This window comes from Platalea leucorodia, assembly GCF_965183815.1.
Source record: "Platalea leucorodia genome assembly, chromosome: 5".
Classification (NCBI taxonomy): Eukaryota; Metazoa; Chordata; class Aves; order Pelecaniformes; family Threskiornithidae; genus Platalea; species Platalea leucorodia.
Genome location: NC_138827.1, coordinates 67,314,088 through 67,336,493, shown reverse-complemented (window position 1 = coordinate 67,336,493; position 22,406 = coordinate 67,314,088). Strand labels below are relative to the sequence as shown.

General features: G+C 41.6%; 3 protein-coding genes across 6 annotated transcripts in view; 2 read left to right on the top strand and 1 right to left on the bottom strand.

The window, feature by feature from the left end:
* The window catches only part of PMS1 (PMS1 homolog 1, mismatch repair system component), a 49,761-nt gene extending 46,207 nt beyond the window's left edge, over nucleotides 1-3,554 (bottom strand). Inside the window, exons 1-2 of the mRNA XM_082311890.1 lie at nucleotides 3,523-3,554; nucleotides 496-650 (exon numbers count right to left, since the gene is read on the bottom strand). Of these exons, the coding sequence (XP_082168016.1) occupies nucleotides 496-627 (132 nt within the window). The 5' untranslated portion in view covers nucleotides 628-650; nucleotides 3,523-3,554. The remainder of the gene's footprint in view (nucleotides 1-495; nucleotides 651-3,522) is intronic.
* Nucleotides 3,555-3,648: 94 nt separating this feature from the next.
* ORMDL1 (ORMDL sphingolipid biosynthesis regulator 1) lies at nucleotides 3,649-11,401 on the top strand. The gene is made up of 4 exons (XM_082314715.1): nucleotides 3,649-3,731; nucleotides 5,706-5,886; nucleotides 8,287-8,438; nucleotides 9,977-11,401. The coding sequence occupies exons 2-4, from the start codon at nucleotides 5,713-5,715 to the stop codon at nucleotides 10,110-10,112; spliced, it is 462 nt and encodes a 153-aa protein (XP_082170841.1). The 5' UTR covers nucleotides 3,649-3,731; nucleotides 5,706-5,712; the 3' UTR covers nucleotides 10,113-11,401.
* A 782-nt stretch (nucleotides 11,402-12,183) lies between these two features.
* Nucleotides 12,184-17,553, top strand: OSGEPL1 (O-sialoglycoprotein endopeptidase like 1). 4 transcript variants are annotated; one of them, XM_082312515.1, is made up of 8 exons: nucleotides 12,184-12,479; nucleotides 12,647-12,885; nucleotides 13,530-13,917; nucleotides 14,830-15,034; nucleotides 15,118-15,266; nucleotides 15,802-15,932; nucleotides 16,060-16,131; nucleotides 17,255-17,553. In XM_082312515.1, exons 2-8 carry the CDS (start codon nucleotides 12,674-12,676, stop codon nucleotides 17,346-17,348), a joined length of 1,251 nt encoding a protein of 416 aa, XP_082168641.1. In that variant the 5' UTR covers nucleotides 12,184-12,479; nucleotides 12,647-12,673; the 3' UTR covers nucleotides 17,349-17,553. The 4 variants fall into 4 exon arrangements, with proteins under 4 accessions (XP_082168641.1, XP_082168640.1, XP_082168643.1 ...); XM_082312514.1 differs by having other exon boundaries at nucleotides 12,636-12,885; XM_082312517.1 differs by lacking the exon at nucleotides 12,184-12,479 and having other exon boundaries at nucleotides 12,666-12,885; nucleotides 13,535-13,917.
* Nucleotides 17,554-22,406: the final 4,853 nt, after the last annotated feature.

Below are 22,406 nucleotides of genomic sequence, written 5' to 3'. Positions count from 1 at the left end.
GTCTTATAAAAATAAATGTTAATAGCCAGAGCTCACCATGCTAATTAGGGACCATGTGGTAATTTATATTACAAAAACATCTAGCATGGCCATCAACCTTTTCCATCTTCACCTTCCTAACAATATTTTGTAATGAGCACTAAATATGCCAGTCTAGCAGTGAAACTTAAGTCCAATATCTTTTAAAACAAGTTATTAGTCAGAAAAAGTAATCTGTAAGTAGGAAAAGAAGTATTAAAGAAGTTGACAGTTTTTCCCCAAGATACACTCAGGAACACAAATATACCTTACTGTTCCAGTGGGGCCTCAAAAACGTTAATGGAAACTGATTTTGGACCATTTTTATTTGAGGTTAAAATAGATATGTATAAATATTATTAATAACCTTCCATTCCCCAAACCACGATAGCTTAAAAAATACATTTGCAGTGGAACAACTTTCCTTGCATCTTATTTTACATCCAATTCTTTGTAAGAGAAAGAAAGAGGACTTACCAGTTTAATATCAATATTTGTGGCACTGGCATCCAAGGAATTTTCTATCAGCTCCTTCACCACACTGACAACTGATGTAATCACCTGAGAACTTGAAAGGAGACGAATAGTTTCTGCTGACAGCTGTTTCATAGTGGAATTAAGAGTCAGGGAAACTGCATAGAAAGATAACAGAAAAAGAATTTAAAAGGCACATTACAAATACATATTTCTAAGTAATTGTTTTACAGCAACTTTTAAATGTAAAAGAAACATAACATTGCAGCTGAAGAGTATAATTCTCAAGATACAGTAGGACGCAGCTTCCTCTGCAGTCAATGGGACTTTGACTGGTGGAAGAAAGAGAACACAGAGGTCTAGACTAGAAAACATTACTTTCAGCAGATTAAACTTCTAATGAAAAAAATGTAAGAATTCAGAGATATATTAATCAAAACAGTATCTCACACGTATATAGTCATCTCCTGTAAATTACTATAACATGTGGTTGTGATCTTGCAATTGTACCAGAGAAGACAGACTAGATGGTAACCCAAAGTGCTAGTCAGAAATGTCTTCAGATAGAATATTTACCCAGCATCGGGTCTAATTCCAGCATTGATGCAAACAAATAGAAATTCTGTTGGTATGTTGGGGGTTTTTCGGGGGTTTTTTTGGTTTTGTTTTTTTTTTTTTAAACAAACTCCTTGTATCATGTTTTCCTTACATTTAAAATTTCTGAGCTCAGCACTGCTGTGTTGCATGTACAATTTCTAGTACCCAAAAATTCATGGAAGCAATACAATCTGAAGATAACTGTTTTGGAGTTGGGAAAGAAGTGGGGAGGAAGCACAGTGGTGCTGAGGAAAAAGTTATATTCAATGGCAATGTGATCTACTAGCAATAATGAGAAAAAAAAAAAACCAACAACCTTCTGAATTTCTGAATTATAACCTTGCCTTTCTGATCAGACTTACTGCATGCCCTCAGGAAGGTCACTTTATTTCTGTGTCACTGTATCTTCCACTTGAAAATGGAGATGCTTCATATTATAATAAGCAAATGGAGATTTTTTTTTTTTTTAAATCACTGAAAACACTTCCAAAGGGTTATAAAATTCCTGCTGCATTACAGAGACCCTCTACTATGAAGAGATTGTAAGCGGATCTGCAAATTTTTGCATGCATTGCTGTTTAAGTACCCAAGTAGACAAAACTAACCAAGCTCCAGGAAAAATCTTTGCTGATCCTCGTAGCACGACACAAGGAACTCAACCACAGTTTTTCATGCATATGAGAAGGGGGGGAGAAAGACTATTGCTAGACAGCTCTTTGCACCTCAAGAATGGTTCAGACTTGGGTTCCTCTCTGTCCTACAAGGAATGTTTTTTCACTCCACAGCAGCACTCTTTACTGGGTTATGTTACGTAATGTTATTTACATTGAAAGGCAAACAATCCCAGCAGTCCTGGCTTCCCCATCGATTCAGTCCAAGCTATCTGCTGGAGAACACAGACCGGACACTCAGCACCAAGGATATGAGCACGTGTGGAGGAATGGAGCAAACCCAGATTTCCTCCTGACACAGTCAGGACACAGTGAGGGACTGCAGCCAACACCCCAGAGCACCACTACCCTGGCAGGGTACATGCAGCTGATACAACAATTACAGGACACTTCTCTGCCTCGATATCCTTCTAAAGACCGCCACTCTTTAAACATAAAAGACAAAGCAAAAACATGGTTACTTGGGAAAAAAAAGGCAGAGTGTTTTGAAGAGGAAGCAGCATTAAAACTTCTCTAATAACAGCTACAAAGAGGTTTTCTCTTTATACTTGTTATTTACATTCCAAAGGGAGTTTGCCTTTCAGATGTGGTAAAAAGATCTGACAAATCAGTTTTCTACCAGACAAACTGGGAAAGAAGCGGAACACGGGAAGATGCGCTGTTGAAGACACACCAATATTAATCATCTACACGCATTTGGGAAGGCAGGTTTCCTCACGCATTCATGCACTATACAGGACTCCCGTGGCTGTCATGAAGGCAACGGCTTCATGATTTACTAATGACAAGTGCTAGATCGGAGCTGGATATCTTTATTAGAAGAGACTGACTAAGACAAGGGAGGGTCCTAAAACAAAAACGTTGCAGATACCAAAGACAAATTTTCTATGAGGTGTGACTGATGCAGGCGGTTTGGGAGAGGAACCAGCTCCCCGTGTGTCTTCCCCTTCCCTGGACCCAAACCATAGTATTTTCTGTGTCTGAGCACTATCACCAACGTAGCCCTTCCACCCCTCTGACCGAAGTCAGACACCCCTGCAACGGGGGCTCTCTAAACAGCTGTAACGCTGCACACCATCAGGTAAACCGCAAACAAAACTCCTTACACTTCATAGTCGCAGCCTCACAGATTTCTTAAGCAACACCCAAACCCCACTCCAACAGCCACCTTTCTTCAGAGACCACCAGCACACGTACTCGGGTAATTCTTCAGTGCAAGAGGAAAAAAAAAAAAAAAAAAAGGAGGAAAGCTGTAGATAAAACCTGCAGACTGTCACCCTTGAGTTTACCTAAAACCATACGAACGGCCCCAAGTTCTCGGTTCTGCTTTTCATTACCAAAAGCCCGGGGTGCCGCGCCGAAACGCCGCGGGCAGCCGCGCCCCTCGGCGCGGTGAGGGGAGGCGACGGCAGCCACCGCCGCGAGGGACGCGTGGCTCCCGCCCCGGCCACCGGGCCTCGCTCCCCGCCAGGGCCCGGCCCTACTTCGGGGCCGCCGCGCCCCGACAGGCCCAGGCCCGGGCCTGGGCCCAGGCCCAGGCCTAGGCCCAGGCCCGTCCCGCGCAGCCCGGAGCAGCAGCGGTTCCCGCCGCGGTGCCGCCAGCTGCCCGGGGGACGCAGCGTCCCCGCCCCGGCCGGGGCCTCGGGGGAGGCAGCGGCGGCAGCGGCGTTCCCCGCGGCAAGCGGGCAGCTGCCCCGCGCCGCCCCGCTCCCCTCCGCCCTCCCCGGGAGCCCGCCCCGCGCAGGGCCCGGGGCTGCGCTACCTGCGCGTCCGCCGCGCCCCCGCTCCCGCCGCCGCCGCCGCTCCTGTGGGCGGTGCGGGCGGCCCCGCCCCGCCCCTCGCCGGCAGCCCTGCCCACGGGGCGGCCGCCGGGCTCTACCTGCCGCCGGCGGCCCCTGCTCCGCTCCTGCTCCTCGTTGGCCGCAGTCACAGCGCGGCCGGCGACGCGTGGGCCGGCGGCGCTCCGGAAAGGTGGGGCCGCGCTCGGGAGGCTTGGGGCGGGAAGGCGGGCTGGGCCGCCGCTGCCGCCGCCGGCTGCGCGCCGGTGCTTGCCAGCAGGCCCGGGGGCGACCGGCGGCTGCTGCCAGGCCCAGCCCTGAGGCGAGCGGCGGGGCCCGGCGGGAGGGGGTCGTCTGCCGGGGAGCCCGCACGCTGCGTGGCCGGGAAGGGAAGCGGCTCGCCGGGGAGGCCCCGGCTCCTGGGGGGGCGACCTGCGCCGGGTCTGCGGGCACGGCGTCCCGCGTCTTTCGTGCGGCTGGGCTCCTGGCGGTGAGGAGAGAGACAAAACAGGGGTACAGCGACCTGAGAGAAGGTGTGCATCTGATTAGGCAAGACACGGGAGGAAGAGATAGGAAGAGATGGTAGGCTGTGTCAGGAGGTATGTCTAGGTACTCGCTCTCCTGCGGTGCTGCATCCCGGGGAGGGAGAAACCATTGCACCTCGCCCATCTCGGGTAATGCCTTCTCTGCACCTGCAGGTTTGGAAATACTTTGCAACAGGTATTGATTAAAAGCAGCACTGCCCCGGTTCAGTTTCAGGTTCATTGCATCTATTTTTATTCTACAGCCTACTGTTAATAGTGCAAAATACTTGGGCATTAACATTAACACTAAGCAAGCATAAAAAAACAAACTTCATACCAAAAGCAAACTGTTTTTGCTGATTAAGCAATGCTTTTGTAGACTGAAGTTAGAAGGAAGTTCAACCGTCTTAATCACAGTGCCATAAACGAATATAAATAGTCTTACAGATCACGTGAGTATGAAGTATGCAATGAAATTTTTTTAATTACCATTACAGATTTTAGTACAACAGGATGAGAGTGTCACCTGCAGTAAGTTCTCCCGAAAAAATAAGCGTTACGAAATTGTTCTGTGTATCTCTGTCACTTGGAAAACTTTTGAACTTTTTGGCTAATTTCAACCAGATTTGAAAGACGGAAATGTCTGTCTGAGAACTAACAGATGGGGAGAGGAGGAAAATCTGAAATCTGCACTCTTCTGCAAGAAAAGCAGGCATAAATTAGTCCTTATTCGTTCTTTCTAGCAGTAGGTGGCTGGGCAATTGGTATAGGGCAACGAAGTTGGTGAAGGGTCTGGAGCACAAGTCTTATGAGGAGCAGCTGAGGGAGCTGGGGTTGTTTAGTCTGGAGAAGAGGAGGCTGAGAGGAGACCTTATCACTCTGTACAGCTACCTGAAAGGAGGCTGTAGCGAGGTGGGGGTCGGTGTCTTCTTCCTAGTAACAAGCGATAGGACAAGAGGAAACGGCCTCAAGCTGCGCCTGGGGAGGTTTAGGTTGGATATTAGGAAAAACTTCTTCACCGAAAGGGTAGTCAGGCATTGGAACAGGCTGCCCAGGGAAGTGGTTGAGTCTCCATCCCTGGAGGTATTTAAAAGACAGGTAGATGTGGTGCTTGAGGACATGGTTTAGTGGTGGACTTGGCAGTGCTAGGTTAACGGTTGGACTCGATCTTAAGGGTCTTTTCCAACCTTACGATTCTATGATTCTATATGCAGAATTCTTCATTAGCCATTACATGGATGAGAAACAGGAGGAAAATTGTCTGATATGGGAAGTGGAAAAGAACTGCGGATATTGTCGTGGATGGAGAAAGGAGTTTAGAGGACAAAAGTTACAAAGCTTGGTTTCTTACAGGTTTGCAACTTCAGCTTCTAAACAGCACAGCTTACTATTTTTTTTTAAATGTCTCTTCTGTAGGAGGCTTCTGTTTTTTTTTTTTTTAGAAAAGCAGTCCCCAACAGCCCTTTTGTACTGACTTCTCTATAAACCATACTTTGAAGATCTTAAGGTACATCTTCGCTTATGCACTGCGTTCCTTCCAGACCTGCTTATTTAAAACAGTGTTTTCCCAAATTCAAAAATTGCATATGTTAAGTACTTCTCTATAACAGTAGTCTCAATCTTCAAACAGTTCTGTTTTATAGGGTAAAAATGAACGTAGGAGTTGCCCACAGCGAGGTAAATCCAAACACGCGGGTGATGAACAGTCGTGGAATGTGGCTGACCTACGCACTCGGAGTCAGCATGCTGCACATTGTCTTGCTCAGCATTCCTTTCTTTAGCGTCCCTGTTGCCTGGACTTTAACAAATGTGATTCACAACCTAGTAAGTACCTTCTCTTGTAACAAAATTTGAAAAATTGTTCATACGTATTTATTTTTAGTAGCAGGAGAAGAGAGGAATAGCTAGGCTGTATGGATAATGAAATCCAGCTAGCCAAAACACCACCTCTGCTTGGCTTATCCACTATTAAATGAGTTGGCTGTTTTTGGGTGGAGGAGTGATACATGATCACTTCGGGTTTAAGCACAAAAGACATGAAATATTCCTTACATATTTTATGTATTCTTTTAAAAGGCATTTAATTAAGCTAGAATCTTGCAAACATAAAATCATCATGCCAACTGACTTTTACAGTGTTTTGTATATTAGTAGTGAGCTGTGCTGAATCCATAAAATATATTACATTTTTAATGCTTGGATATTATCTACTAATGTTTCTACATAAATCTGTTAGTATCTCAAAATGTTTAATTTCAGCACTTTACCTGTTTCCTTGGACAGAAACATTTGTGTTCTTCTTGCTTTGATTTCTGGTCAAGCTAGATAAATTTTAGCTCAGAATAACTTCAGCATACAACTTTGTCACTATACCTGACATAAGAAAAATCTTATTTGAAAGCAGTGGAAAAAAACTGGACTGCCTTGACCCAGTCCCTGAAACCATTTGTTATTCAGTGGATTGTGATTTGCATGATGGCTTTTGTATGCAAAAGGATTTGAAAGCTGAAGACGTTAAGAATCTTTCTGCCTCCTCTCCCCAGGATGCTATAATTTTGTTGTAATCATTTAAAGTAATGCAAGTATGTATATTGGTCCTGCCAAGCTTAGAGAAAAGAGGGCCATAATCCAGCAATTTACATCATACTTGAGGTTTGCTAACTCAGCTTTCCAAGATTAACAGCAAAGAAGTCTTGACAAAAAGACAGCTTCTTCCTTATTTAGGAAAATGATAGTTCACTTTAAAGACTGAGGTTGGATAATGTCCTCTAGAATCCTGTAAAAAAAATTTTTTTTTTTTCTTCAAGCTTTTTATTTTTGTAGCTAGGTTTAAAACTAATAGTGGGATTGTAAGCATCAGAGCATTTTGTACGTTATCTTTGACAGCATCAGACATGCCCAGCTTTGGAAGATGTTGGCAGAGACACGTATTACTAAATATTTCCCAAGTGCCTTACTGAATTCATTGCAAGTAGCTATAATGACAACAGACATGAGAGCATGCACTGGCAAGTAGTTTTCTAGTGGAACACTAGAAGATGAGTATAAACTGCACTTTTGGATATTTCAGCATTTGAATAGCACTTTTTTGGAAACAAATCCTTGAGTTGTTGACAAACAATAAAATCTTGGATTTCCATTAATGTAAAACTCTTAGCTGACCTTGAAAGCATTTTTGGTGGTCCTTTCCGCAAGTACCAGTGCGAAATGAAATGTGTAGTAAGCATTTGGATCTGTCCTAAAAGTGTCTTTTTGGTTATTAAAGCTGAGATGCTGCAACATCATGAATTGAAGCATTAATTAAGCAAATTAATTCTCTTAGGTTAATAGGCCTCTGGTCAGGGGGCAGTTTAGTGGAAGAAGACGTGAAGTGACTTGCTCAACTTTCACCTCCTTCATAAGAATTCAGAAGAAATGTGATTTTTCTATATAAAGCTTTCTATAACAATTTCTGTGTGTGCATAAGAAATGAACGCACCTGAAAGAAAGAAAAGGGAAGTCTTTGATATTTTCTGATAAGAGACTCTTGCTTGGAGTCGGTGTGCTCTCTTTCACAGAAAACAAATGTTTGCTAAAACTGGAAGAGGGTGAACTCCCCTGTCTGATTGATCTTTGGGCCCAAATTGATCTTTCAGAACAGACCAGACATGGCATGCTCCCAGCAAATAGAAACAGCAGCAAAGAACAGTCCAGTGTGGTTAAGGAGAAGCAGCAAAGAGATGGACAGATGGTATTCAACAGATTGCTGGTAGTCAGCTTCTAAGTATTCGAAGCTACTGGGGGGCTGAGAAAGCTTTCAAAAGTTCTTGTAATATTGCCAGTATTCGTAGATAGATTTTTTGCTTTGTGCAAACTCTACCTCATAACTCATTTAACACTGTCCTAGGAAAGCAGTAATATGAATTGGCAGCCCTAAGCTTGTTACAGTGCTTGTTAAAATTCTGTTGATTTTATGGAGGTTTTGCCATCTAATGTTGAAGACAAGGCAGTGGATCAGATGTCACATAGACTGTGGCTTTAATTCTGACTGTGCCACTGACTGCACAACCTCGGGCAAATCATTTCTTGTCTCTTCCTTCCTCTTCTATAATTTGTCATTACAGGCTAGCAGCATTTCTGGGTGAGAATTCATTTACTCTTTTTTTACAATGCATTGAACAAGGTAACGGTTATTAAAAAAAGACAGCTAAAAGTGCCACTGTATTCACTTTTTGTTTTCCCTAGGGAATGTATGTGTTTTTGCATGCAGTAAAGGGAACTCCTTTTGAAACACCTGATCAGGGGAAAGCTAGGCTACTAACACACTGGGAACAACTGGATTATGGAGTACAATTTACATCTTCAAGAAAATTCTTCACAATCTCTCCTATAATTCTGTGAGTTCAAAACCGTATTATGGATTAATTGAATCATAAACCCATGATTTCAAAAGCTGCAACCAGATGAGTTGCAGTTTACATCCTAAAAGCATTTTTTCTCCTCTTTTTTTTTTTTTTTTTTTTTTTTTTTGCTTGCTTGTTTGTTTGTTTCTACATCACAGAGGTAGGGAGTACATATTTATAGGCCATATAATCAACGATCTTTCTTCCTGCAGCTTTCAACACTCTAATTCACATACTGAAGTCAAAGTTTGTAAACAGTTATTAACAGGGCAGGCTTTAAAGATTAGAAAGGTTATGAGGAAAATGTACTGTTAACTCTTGAAGCTCTTTAAGAGATTGTGTAGTCGTAAATACTGAAAATCTAATTTCCTTTAGTGCGTGCACATGACAGCATTTATTAACGATTTTGCAACTTGTGAGTTACGAGGAGTGTGGCAGTCATCACTGAATGGGGTCCAGGATTTTGCATGTTGGTTTTGCTTTGTACAGATTGTCTTCTGTTTAAACTAGTTACGTAAATAGATGAGAAATTGTACGCCACCTGTCTCTGTTGACAGAAGTATGATTGTGTAACTAAAGGAAATCAGATACATATTTAATATCCAACTCTAAAAAGTCTTTTTTTCCCTTAAGGAAGTTGTCCACTTGCATGGCAGGGTGCGGGGGGGGGGGAAGGGAAGATCCTGCATCATGTTTAAAAAGTTGGTTCACAAAGGATAGAAACTGAAAAACTATATATAACTCCTCAAAAAATCCTCTCTTTCTTCAAAGATAGCTTCCCACTTTCCACTGGGAATTTTGTATTCATAACACTTGCGTATGATTCTCTTCATGCACTAATAATGTGTAAGTAGCTGAATAAACATCTCCATTTTGCTGGGGAAAAAATAAAACCCCAACAATCTGATAGCCTCATTTCTGTGGCTAGTTTTTGCAAAGAAAGAGAAGAAATTATTGTCTCAAAGCATAAAGAAGTTGGTAGTGAATTGGATTTTCTGAGGCACAGTTCCGTATTCTTCCAGTTGAACAGGTTGTGGACTAGCTTAAAAGAAAAATGTGCTGGGAATGTCTGCCAGATGGGGAGCATTTTAAAATCATGCCAATCATGGATGTGCTCAGCATAGATGATTTTTGCGCTGAAAAATGTCAGATGCTTTGTCACTGAGCTTACTAGGGTAGCAGAACTGTGAGTATTTTGGTAACAGATCTTACACCATTTAAAACCTGTGTCACAAATCAGGCTTGTAGCTGCAGAAGTCAGAGGCTCCAACTTGAGTGCCAGGGAGCAATGCTGGAGGAAAATACTAGCCAGAGTTGCTTTTTAGCATCTTGAGAAGTGTGGGAAGAAGAGACTTAGTCCATAATTTTGCTGTAGATACTCTAGAACCTCAGGTGAGATATTTAATACAGGAATAGATTGGTTGTTAATCAGTAAAATATGACTGGTTACTAAAGCACTTTTTTGAACTACGTTTTGTTTATTTTTTAGACAAGGGTTTTAGCAGCTAAGCTTGCTCCCTTTTCTCCCGCAGGTACTTCCTGGCGAGTTTCTACACAAAGTATGATCCAACACACTTTATCCTTAACACAGCCTCTCTCCTGACCGTGCTTATCCCCAAGCTGCCACAGCTGCATGGTGTTCGAATCTTTGGCATTAATAAATACTAGGCAGAAGGTTTGACACTGACTGCCCCTGACATGGCTACTGGTGCTCCCCAGGTGAAGGAAACGAGTAGTCTGCTGTGCCATCTATCTAATCATATTCAATGATGAGAGATGCTTTTACATCTGAGATACGATTCCTACTTCCTGCAGCATTGTCTGGGGTGAAAGTTGAGTTTATAAGAAGATACCTTTAAATACTTAAATGTGAATTGGAAACCTCTAGAAGAAAGATTTCCATGAAGAACCGGGCAGGCCCAGCTCTCAAGTGTAATCACCACTAAGACTGTACGTATCCCTGGCTGATGCAAGTGACTTGTAAGGAAGGTGTGAGTAGCAGTTGAAATGGAGAGTGACATTTCACAAATACCCAGCCAACCATAATGCAAATGGTAACTTTACATATAAATCCAGGATCCTCAATGCCAAGGACTGGTGAGGCCGCATTCTTAGGTTAACTGAAAGTAGCTAGTTTCTGCTGTATGGGTTGTAGGTGGTTGTACATGTTATTGCATTGTAAAAGTTTGTCTCACAGTAAATACTGTGACAGCTAGCATAAACTGATGGTGTAATTCATGCCTTATCTGTTCTTGTGATTTTTCTGTCACAAAGACTGAAGAAAGTCCTTAACTGTCAGCTCAGGGGATTTCTACATCAACTTGATAGCTCAGTTTATGTATGCTTTTACAAGTTGCTACTGTTGTGTTTATTTCATTTTGCTTACCAGGATACTGACTTTTCTATGTGTAAATGGGACATCCTGAAAAATTGAAATTTCTTTTACAGTGTGGATTTTTGACTGTTTTCTCTGATACCTGACTGACGGGGTTGTTTTTCAGTAGTTGAGAGGCCTGTAGTGGTGGGGGAAGAGGTTGCTGCTGTTGTAGGAGAAGCAGCTCCATTGCAGAGCAACAATGTCAGAGCACATAGGAGAGACTCTGTATGTCATAATGTAGAATAGAAGCCAAACTAGAAGTAGGTGAATAGGCAAATCACATGGACTAACTGTATGCGTTTGCAGAAAAAGGTATAGATAATTTGCATGTCATGGAAATGTGGAGGAATGCTGTGTTTTAAGGGTACCGTGTAGTACGGAGTAATCTTGTGTGTAATCAGCTCTGGAAGTAGGGTGAAGGAGGTACATCTAGAGCTCTGAGCACTTATTTCTCTATTTTGGAAAAAGGATTAATTTTGAAGTCCACTGTATGTCTGCCAGCCAAAACTGGCTCAGATGTAACAGAAGACTCATTTAAGAATTGATTTACATTTTAGTTGCAGTGACAGCCAGTAAGCTGGAAAAAAAATAAAAAAAGACAAGCCTTTTTTTCTTCTTTTCTTGCTAAGAGAATTTTCTTCTTTTCTTGCTAAGAGAATTTTCTGGCAATTTATCGATAAAGATGGTGTTTAAAAAAAAAAAAAAAGGTAAGAAAAAGGTAATGAGTTATGATTTTTTTTTTATTTTTTTTTTTAGCAATTTGAAGTAATTAATTGTGTTATTTGTACAGAAAGTGATAACTGGCTAATTTTTAAATAATGACCGTCACAAGGCTATGCTAGCCCTTTGAAAATCGCTGTTTTGCGTACAAGTGTCAAGGATCTTCAGCCGCGGCCCGGGCAGGGGGCGGTGGTGACGCCCGGTAGCGGGGCAGGGCTGCCTCTGGGCGGCGGTACAAAGCCCTTGGCTTGCGGGATTAAAACCGCGGGCCCTCGGCCGGCTGCCTTTCCCTTTCGCCCTTCCGGGGAGGCAGGGCCGCGGCGCCCATCACCACCGGCCCGGGGGCAACCCCGCCCGCTGCTGCCGCCCGCTGGCCCCGCTCCACGCCTGCGCCGGCCTCGGGGGCGGCGCCGCGGGACCCGCGCCCCGTGACCCGCCGGGGCCGGGCCTGACCCGCGGCGGCCGTGCCGCCTGGCTGCGCGGGAGGGCGCTGGGCCGGGCCTTGGGCCGAGCCCGGCGGTAGGGAGGCGGGCGGGCGTCCCCGGGCCCCGCTGGCCGCGTCCCCCCGCGGGGCGGCGGCGTGGGGCTGGGGAAAGGGGAGGGCGAGGACCCGGAGGGGGCGGTCAGGCGCCAGGGCGCAGCGCGGGTGAGGGGCGGCCCGGCCCGGCCGCAGCGGGGGTGCGGGGCGCCCCTTCCGCCTGCAGCGGCGGTTCCGCCGGCCCGCTGAGGACGGCAGCAAGCCTTCGGCGATGAAACAGCCGAGAGGACGCTCGGGGACGCTTCTGCTGACGGCTGGGGGCGGCACCGTGCGGCGGGGGCCGCGCGGCGGCTGTGCTGCGGGGCCCGGGCTTGCTGCGGTTGGGGGCCCCCGCTTCGGACTGCGGGAAGCGCCGTGCGCAGCAGGCGTGGGGGACGAGCTCCCGGGAGGCGTGATTAAGGTAAAGCAAAGACCATTAGCTCTTAGATTGTTTTTTTTTCTTAGGGTCTTGAACATCGCGTGTGGTCATTCGTAACTTTAAAAGTAAAACCGACTCTTCAGAAAATCAAACCAGAGCACGTGCTTGAAAACCCTCCAGTAATAATAAACTGTACAGTTCTTTTCTAGACATAACTACCAGATAGATTTTTAACAATGAACAGCATCGCCAAAAGCCTTTGGAAATCAGTTCAACGCGGCCAGGCTGCGTGGCTGAGAAGCAGCTCTGCTCTCTCTGGAAAACAGCGTCTTCGGAAACTAGTCCTGGGAATAGAGACGAGCTGCGATGACACCGGCGCGGCGGTGGTGGACGATGCTGGCACCGTTCTGGGAGAAGCGCTGCACTGTCAGAAGGAAGTCCATTTACAGTGAGAATATACTCCTCTTGGGGCTTTTGCCTTAACAACGATTTTATTGTTATTCTTGTAATATCATCCGTATAAAAAGTCTTCTCTCCTCCAGAAAACTCGGGGAGAAGTGGGTAGGTGTAAAGCCCTGTCTCTTGGGCCACGCCACATTCTGCTTGAGATATTACTAAGGGTGAGGAAAGAAATGCTGTGTGTTTAACAAGTTTCCTCCAGTATTTTTTTTCAAAAAGAGATTACTTAGCTAGCTTGAATTAAAGATGAAATCATTGGTACTGTTAAAACCACCAAACGTCTCAAATTTTTTAAGGGAAAATTAATCAAATATAGGCATTGGTGGCTAAGTACATGGACTGACAAGTGAGGGGTTGTGAATATTAAGTTACAGTCATTGTTTCGGAACAGCATTGAGATACATTTAAGAGGTATGTGTACTGAAAAAGGGCAAGTTACATCCTTTTCTGACCTCCCAGTGATAATTATGCTCTCTTCACTCCATAGATGCCCTTTACACTAAACAAGGCATTTGAGAATGTACTAAGGAAACAGGCAGGATATGGCAAGATTAAGAGGTGTTTAAAATCTATTTTTATGCCGTTCTATCTGTTACAAAATACGAATGTATTGTAATTCTTTGTTTTCACTAGAGCAGGTGGAATAATTCCTGTGGTGGCACAGCAACTTCACAGAGAAAACATCGAGCAAGTAGTAAAAGAAGCGCTTAGCGTCAGCGGAGTTTCTGTATGTGAACTTGCAGCTATCGCGACTACAGTAAAACCAGGACTCGCACTAAGCCTGGAAGTGGGGCTGCAGTACAGCCTGAACTTGGTGAACAGGTACCAGAAGCCGTTCATCCCCATTCATCACATGGAGGCTCACGCACTGACCGTCAGGCTGACGCATCACGTGGAATTCCCTTTCTTAGTCCTTTTACTCTCCGGAGGCCACTGCATCTTGGCAGTAGCGCAAGGAGTTTCAGATTTCCTTCTGCTTGGACAGTCCATAGATATAGCACCGGGTGACATGCTGGATAAGGTAATATTTCCTTACATAAGTGAATCTAGGTTTTCTGTTTTTTTTTTTTTTTATTGCAGTTATACTACAGAATGATAGTATTATCATCAGCCCGGGGACAGTAATACAGTGCGCTATGAGCTTTACTTAACTTTTTTTTTCTATTTTGAAATACCATAGATTTAAGACACGAGAGGCTGTTAAAAATCTATGCGTAGCATCAGTTGTAACATATGCAAATTAATTGTATTTTTAGCAAATAGACAACATAACCAAAACTGGTGTTCAAAGGTTCATTGACACCCGTTATACAAATGAGTTGTATGAATTTGAAAAGATTGGTAGTGATACTTTAAAGGATACTGTCAGGTTTAAAACAATACATATTAAAATATTTCTTACCAGTTTTTTTGTACAGTTTGAAAAGCCTGGTTTGGCTTTCAGAATCTAAGTTTTCTGGGTCACTGAGTACAATGTGTAAAATTGATCACTTAACAGTTTTGTTCTCAAACACAAGCAGAGTTTTTAAACAATACTTGTGTGTATTAATTAAAAAAGTGGGGGATTGAGTGGAATCAGAAAGGGGATTGTTGAAAGTTGAAAGCAACTTTGTTCCTGTTTATCTGGTAATACAGTGTGGCGGTCCGTGTGTATTTCCTATAGCATACAAATTTGGTAATTAATGTTTCCTGCAAAATTTGTTGATCCTCATGTTTGCCCAAATTGTTATAGAATTGCATTTCTAATTACTCTAGGAAAAAAAAAAAAACAGCCGGCATATGTCTTGTCCTTATTGTGCCCTGTTCGCAATTGCATGTTGGATTGGATTTTGTGGTGTCTAATTTTACTCCACGGAGTACAATACAGCGATGCAGTTACAGGAGGAATTAATTTAGCTCTCTGTTCTGAGTCTGTTGTTTATTATCTCCTTAGGTAGCAAGAAGACTCTCTTTAAGAAAGCACCCAGAGTGCCACAGCATGGCTGGAGGGAAGGCGATAGAGCACTTGGCTCAAACTGGAAACCGGCAACAGCACACATTCAGACTTCCCATGCAACAGTATCGCAACTGTGATTTTTCTTTTTCTGGACTTCAGAACCTTGTCAATAAAGCCATTATACAAAAAGAAAAAGAAGAAGGTATTTTGAAACAAAGTTGGATATAAAGCATGTTTTTGATGACCTATACTCAGGAAAACCCATTTGATCATACATTTTTATAGGTATTCAAGAAGGTGAGATCCTGTCCTGTGTTAAGGATATTGCTGCTGCTGTACAGCATGCAGTGGCTGTTCATATTATCCAGCGGACATATCGAGCCATGCTGTTCTGCATAAAAAATAGCATATTATCACCAAAAAATGCAACTTTGGTGGGTATACTTTTTTTTTCCTTTTTATATTTGACTGTATAACATCATTTGAAGATGCAGGTGCCTTGTTATACTTTCTCCCTTGACAGGTGAGGAAGATATCAGTATGTATTACATTGTTAAAATATCAGGATTAAAGTAATAGTCATATAAATACTTACAATAAAGTCTTTCATAGTTTGGTTTTAAGCTAGAAAGAGATATTCTTACCATCTAATCTGACCTTTCATAAAAATTTAGGCCACATAATTTGACCTAGTGCTCCAGAACACTTCACGCCCTCGAACACTTGACAGCTGTTCTAGCTATAACATACTTTTATTCAGGAATCTCTTTTAGCATTATAAGCTCACTTATCATACTCTTTCCTGATACGTTTTCATCTTCAAAGATAGGTTTTAATCTTGAAATGTGTTATTTATTGCTGTCTTCAGAACTTCATCTGATAACCTTTTTTTAAATAGGATGTTAGTTGAGTGTGACCCATCAGTACTTTTGTGTTAATGCCTTTTTTTCTTTTTGAATCTGCTGTCAGGTTGTATCAGGAGGAGTTGCAAGTAATCAGTATATCCGAAAAGGTCTGCAGACGTTGGCAGATGCAAATGATTTTGCTTTTCTGTGTCCTCCTCCAAGACTGTGCACTGATAATGGTGTTATGATTGCATGGTAAGAGTTGTTTCTATAATGTTCTTTAAAAGTTGACATCAGAATCAAGAACTTCTGTTTATGGTGACTGAACCATATACACAGATAGTTCTGACATACATTTTTACATAATTGCTTTCTTGCTTAGGAATGGCATTGAAAGGTTACGTGCAGGACTTGGTGTTTTACATAGTACTGATGGCATCCGCTATGAGCCAAAGTAAGTGACTCCATTCACTTTATTTCTTCACTTATTCAGTATGGTTAATGAAAGTGGAAGGAGGTGTAGACTAGAAGGAGTAGCAGAAGCTGATGAGGAGTGTCTTTGCAGTGCATATAAGCTTTAAAAGTTACCAGCAGTTCCTTTTCAATGTAGTTGTGAAATATAAATGATCATGTCTGGCATTTATGTTTGTTTTGGCTCAGAAACGTAAATTACCATACATCATAACAGCTCTACGTATTTTCCTATTACCATTGTGGTATGGGAAAATTGGAGCAAGTTAAGCTGTAATACGCTCCCCCTGGCTTCTCAATCACTGTAGACATAAATCAAAGTGCTCCAAGTCAAAATGTGTATTCGTGATGAGCAATCAATTTAAAAAAAGAATTTGACATACAACATCTGATAATACTTTTTTTTTCCTTTTTTTACTGATAATACTGATTTTTTTAATGACTTGTTAGGTAAGACTTGTTCTATGGCTTTAAGTGGATCTTAGGCTTAAGGCCAAACAAAGTTCTAGTATTTCAAAAGTACCAGCTGGTCTTAAACTAGAAATTTTTTTCAGGTTTTTCCCCTTTCCAATTCCAGGAAAACAGACTTGGAAGGTCTCAGGACAGAAAAAATTGTTTTATAATTTTACATGTGAAAATTATAAAATACTCTTCTTCAAATATAACTTGCTTTATATATCTCAGTGAATAAAATACTAAGGTTTATTTGCTGTAGACTATATATTCCTTAAGATTATCACATAGAGAGATACTTGTGAATCTCTAGTGTGTCTTGCATTCATCAGAGAGATGTAAAATGAATTATCAAATAAAATCATAATTTAAATAAAACAATGTCCCCAAAAGCTGCCTTTGAAATCACAACTATGTTTCCCCAAGTTTGGAATGGCTACAAATGCACACATCTCCTCAATGTGAAGGTGTTTCTAGGTGAAGCTTCAGTTGGACCATTTTAGTGGTCACACAGTCTTAACAGCGTAGGGAATCTGCAAAAATACCATGACTCCCATGCTCATTGTAAAGAAGGTCTGTGAATCTGCACATCTGTGTGATATGGCAATAATTTTATTTATTTTTAATAAATACATCATGTTATTATTTCCTAGAGCTCCCCTTGGAATTGATATTTCAAAAAGAGTTGAAGAAGATTCCATCAAGGTGCCAAAACTAAGAAAGAAAATACGATGGTTGGCATTTTAAAAAGTAACTTAGTAAATACAACTACAAATTGATCAATAAAAACTGTTTCAATGCTGTTATGTTTACTGACAGTACTTGGTTTACAAGTGTTGAAAAATCACCTGTCAGAAATAAACGCTGTGTGGTATCACCAAAATGACTCCACTTACTGTTCCACAAATGTCTAAGAGTTCTAGGTATTAAAACGATAACAAAAAAATTAAAAGTGCACTTTCTAATAAAAATAAATTTACACAAATGAAAATATCTCCATTGTTTGCATTTTATAGCTTATAATAAGGTTTATATAATATATACTATATATAATTATAATTTAATGATATATAATTCATATAAGGTTTATAATTTACACTACATGTTAAAAAAAATTCATACCTTCCATAACTGAAAAGTTACAGAAAGTGACCACAAGAGAGCACAGATTTTCAAGAAGATCTCAATCTGTTAGCTGTGCCAGTACAACCGAATTTCAGCAATACCTAATTTTCTGCTGCTGGTGTGAGAAGCCTATTCTTACTTACACAAAATTAAAATTTTGGGGTATAGGGCTAGTGCCTTCTAATTTTCTCTCTTTTTTTTTTTTTTTTTTTTTAATAAACAGCTCAGTAAAGCTAATCACAGTGTAAGTGAGCTGTCAAGACGCAAGTTCTGAGTTTTGATGTGAATAATGGGTTATTTCACCTTGCCTTCTGATAATCAATAACACATGCTTTTACATTATTATTCATGGCAATGGTATTTACTAGAATAAATACTTAAAGTATTAAGCACCTCTTCAGTAAGTTTTCTAATTCATAATGCATATGTTTAAAATTTCCTCCATTTAAATACAAACAAGTTATTGCGATTTGTGGGACAGTTACAAACAGGCAAACAAGTTGCCTGTTTTTTCAATTTGTTTTAATTTTTTTTTTTTTTTTAACTCAAGGGCAAGATGTAACAATAAGGTATGTGCTTCTCCAGTACTTAATTTTTGGAAGAAGGTTAAGATGCCTCATTGAACAGAAAGAAGTGGAAGAATACATAGGATTTACATTTTGTTACATAGTATTTCCAGAGTCTCATTTTCATGGGATTTCAACTACAAGTAATTTCTCTTTCGGTAAAGTAATTTATCTGTATCATTAAGTAGTTTATCTTCTTGGTAAAGTAATACATCATTTAATAAATTTAACTATCAATCACATTTCATAGGCCCTATCCAGTAGTATGTTTATACATGTCTCACTGATTTCAACATAGATGAAAGACTGGAATTTATGAAACTAACAGTTAGCAAAACCTTTTTTCCTCTGTATTACACCTAATCTCTCAACTATCCCAGTTTTTAGTGCTGCTCGTACCTTCCTTGCGATCAACAAGCCAGTCAGTCTTGCTGCTCAAGAGTCTCTCCCTGCTTCCAAACTTTCTGACCACTGAGGAGGAAAAAAAAATGCCTAAATAGCTCTGTTTTGTGATGCAATGAATGCTGACAAAATGCAATACAGATTTCCCATCGGGGACCCAACCTTATGAACTGGAAGCAGCGTGGTTCCAGTAGGTCTCAAGCCTCCCAAAACTACTGCTGGTTCAACCAGAGAGCTTGATTCTAACACAACAGAAAGTTTCTTGCGTGATACTACAAATACAGTTAACGGACCATGGTTAAGTTTACCTCATCTCAGTTAAGTGTTTGAGAGTTTACACAGCAAAAATGATTATTTAATTAAAAAAAATACTTAAAGCTCTTCCAAAACAAGTACATGGGATCAATGCCCCAAGCAATTATAGTAAAGACTTTTTGAAATATTCAAGTGGAGATGTCTTGTAACAAGGAATTAGGCCAGGAAATTGTCATTTCTCTCTCAGTAAATCAAATAAAACAGATTACACAGGTGGCTGAAAATCCATGCTCAATAAGTAGTTATCGGCGGCCTTTTGATGAACTGTGATTACAGAGCACACAAGGTCTTGAAAGGTTTGCTTCAGTGTCTCATTCTGTACATTTTTTTTTGATTTGTGGCTGAAAATTGAAAGCACAAAAGGAAGCGGGGAAATTGCAGTTTATATTGTTTTGAAAGCAGCTGCTAACACTTCTGAAAACCTACTTAAAAGATGATGATCTTTGGTTTTTTAAAAAAAAAAACCAAAAACAAATAAAATTCAGTAGACTTAAAGTCAAGCAAATACAAAATACGAACTAGGAATAATGAGGTAGATTTCTAGGACTGTAATGGAATCAAATCTAATATGAATCAACAATATAGTGCTAAGAGAGGCATATATTTGGTCTTTATTATAGGAATAACACATAAAAGACAAATACAGGGTTGGGTTTTTTTACTGCAGTAAGAGGCACACTAAAACAATGAAGGTGATACACTGAAGAACTCTCAGTCTATTAAAATGTGTTATAAAACCAGTGTTCAGTTCTTCATTGCAGGAAGGATTGAAGTATTTAGCTTAATTTGCAAAAAAGGCTTAAAAAACTGTTAGGAAAAGCTTTCTATTTTAAGGAAGGGAAATAATGGAGCATAGAATCGTCAAGGTTGGAAAAGACCTTTAAGATCATTGAGTACAACTTTAACCTAACACTGCCAAGTCCATCTATACCATGTCCTCGAGCACCACATCTATCCGTTCTTTAAATACCTCCAGGGATGGAGACTCAACCACTTCCCTGGGCAGCCTGTTCCAGTGCCTGACTACCCTTTCGGTGAAGAAGTTTTTCCTAATGTCTAACCTAAACCTCCCCTGGCACAACTTGAGGCCGTTTCCTCTTGTCCTATCACTTGTTACTAGGAAGAAGAGACCGACCCCCACCTCGCTACAACCTCCTTTCAGGTAGCTGTAGAGAGCAATAAGGTCTCCCCTCAGCCTCCTCTTCTCCAGGCTAAACAACCCCAGCTCCCTCAGCCACTCCTCATAAGACTTGTGCTCTAGACCCTTCACCAGCTTCGTTGCCCTCCTCTGGACACGCTCCAGCACCTCAATGTCCTTCTTGTAGTGAGGGGCCCAAAACTGAACACAGGACTCGAGGTGCGGCCTCACCAGCACCGAGTACAGGGGCACTATCACCTCCCTGGTCCTGCTGGCCACACTATTCCTGATAGAAGCCAGGATGCTATTGGCCCTCTTGGCCACCTGAGCACACTGCTGGCTCATGTTCAGGTGGCTGTCAATCAACACCCCCAGGTCCTTTTCTGCCAGGCAGCTCTCCAGCCACTCCTCCCCCAGCCTGTAGCATTGCATGGGGTTGCTGTGACCCAAGTGCAGGACTCGGCACTGAGCCTTGTTGAACGTCATACAGTTGGCCCCGGCCCATCGATCCAGCCTGTCCAGGTCCCTCTGCAGGGCATTCCTATCCTCCAGCAGATCGACACTTCCACCCAACTTGGTGTCATCTGCAAACTTACTGAGGGTGCACTCGATCCCCTCATCCAGATCATCAGTGAAGATGTTGAACAGGACCGGCCCCAGTACTGAGTCCTGGGGAACACCACTTGTGACTGGCCGCCAACTGGATTTGACTCCATTTACCACCACTCTCTGGGCTCGGCCGTCCAGCCAGTTTTTAACCAGCGTAGAGTGCACCCATCCAAGCCGTGTGCAGCATGTTACCTATTGAAACAGATTCCTCAATCACTGCATGTTATGTATTCAAGTAACTGTTAGAATGCTCTGCAAAGACTTCGTTCTTCACTCAGAACAAGGCTGTAAACTAGATGACCTCTGGAGATCCCTTGCAGCCCTACGCTGCTATCATGTGCACAATATATACACCTTGTCCTCATTGCTTGCTAGCCTTCTGGATATTACTAAAACCCATAGAATGTAATAATTTTATGTAACTTCAGGAGTCATTTTGTTTTTAAAGTATATTCAGTAACCATAACAGTCAAACAATCAGTAAAGTTTTAAACCTAAAAATAATTTCATCTTGAAATTCTATCTTCACGAAATAAGTTTGAATAAGTTTTAGAGTAGTTAGTAAAATTGAAAACATTTACTTGGAATTCAATATATCTACAGCAAGATGAGCAGTTTTCTTACATGAAGTAATACAACCACTGCCTCCTATAGGACGTTTTGAAGTTTTACAGTACTGGAATAAGGGAAGGAAAAAACCCTGCAACCACAGTGTCTGCTTGTTTACAACTTAAACCTTGGCTTTATAGTGCTTTTGTAAGGATATTTTCTCATGCTTGAATTTAAAGCACTGAAAAAAACCAAGATCTTATTTTGATGAACAATGATGTTTTTCATTTGTTTCTACAAAACTTTTGTTTCATTATTTCCAGAAAAAGTAACTGTATTATACAAAATAAATGGTTGCACAATATTTAGCCAGCAACCCTGTATGTTGCCAGCAAGCGTACTGTCTGTAAAGAACTTTAACTGGTATTTGATAGTGAGTGTCATTTACTCTGTTAAAAAAAATATCAAACTGGAATCAAAATACATTATATTAAGCTACAAAAATCTGTATTCCTCTCAAACCTTCATAGTATTCTCAGCAACTTCAGTTAAGTAAATGCCAATCTGAAATCAGAAAGGACTTATATTATTTTAAAGACTATACTATAGTATCTATATTACTGTGCACATACCTTACCTCTTACCATCAAAGTCCATCACTGGAATGGGGCAATACTCTCTACCTGGCATACCCATGTCAAACAACTGAGCCTTATAGCCTGATGCACGACAGGAAGCCTATGGGAAAAGAGTCACTAAATCAGCTGTAAGGATTGTTTACATCAATACCTAACTGCTTACATCAATGAAATGACCAATAGAATTGCAGCTGCAGAAGCTTACCAGTGATCAGCAAACATGAAAGCTGAAGTACAATTTCCTGTTTAAAAGTGCTTTGCCTCTTTATACAGATCATTTGCACACATCACAGCAAATTAAACCCATATCTGATGAGAAGCATCCCTCAGGGAATAGTTTATACCTTCTCAGGTGAATCTGTTCTGAGTATTGTGGTGGTGCATTTCCCCCCTCTCCCCTGGACCGCTTTACGATCTCAGGAATTCCCGTCAAGACTTGGCCTTTGTGCAACGAGTTTGGCGG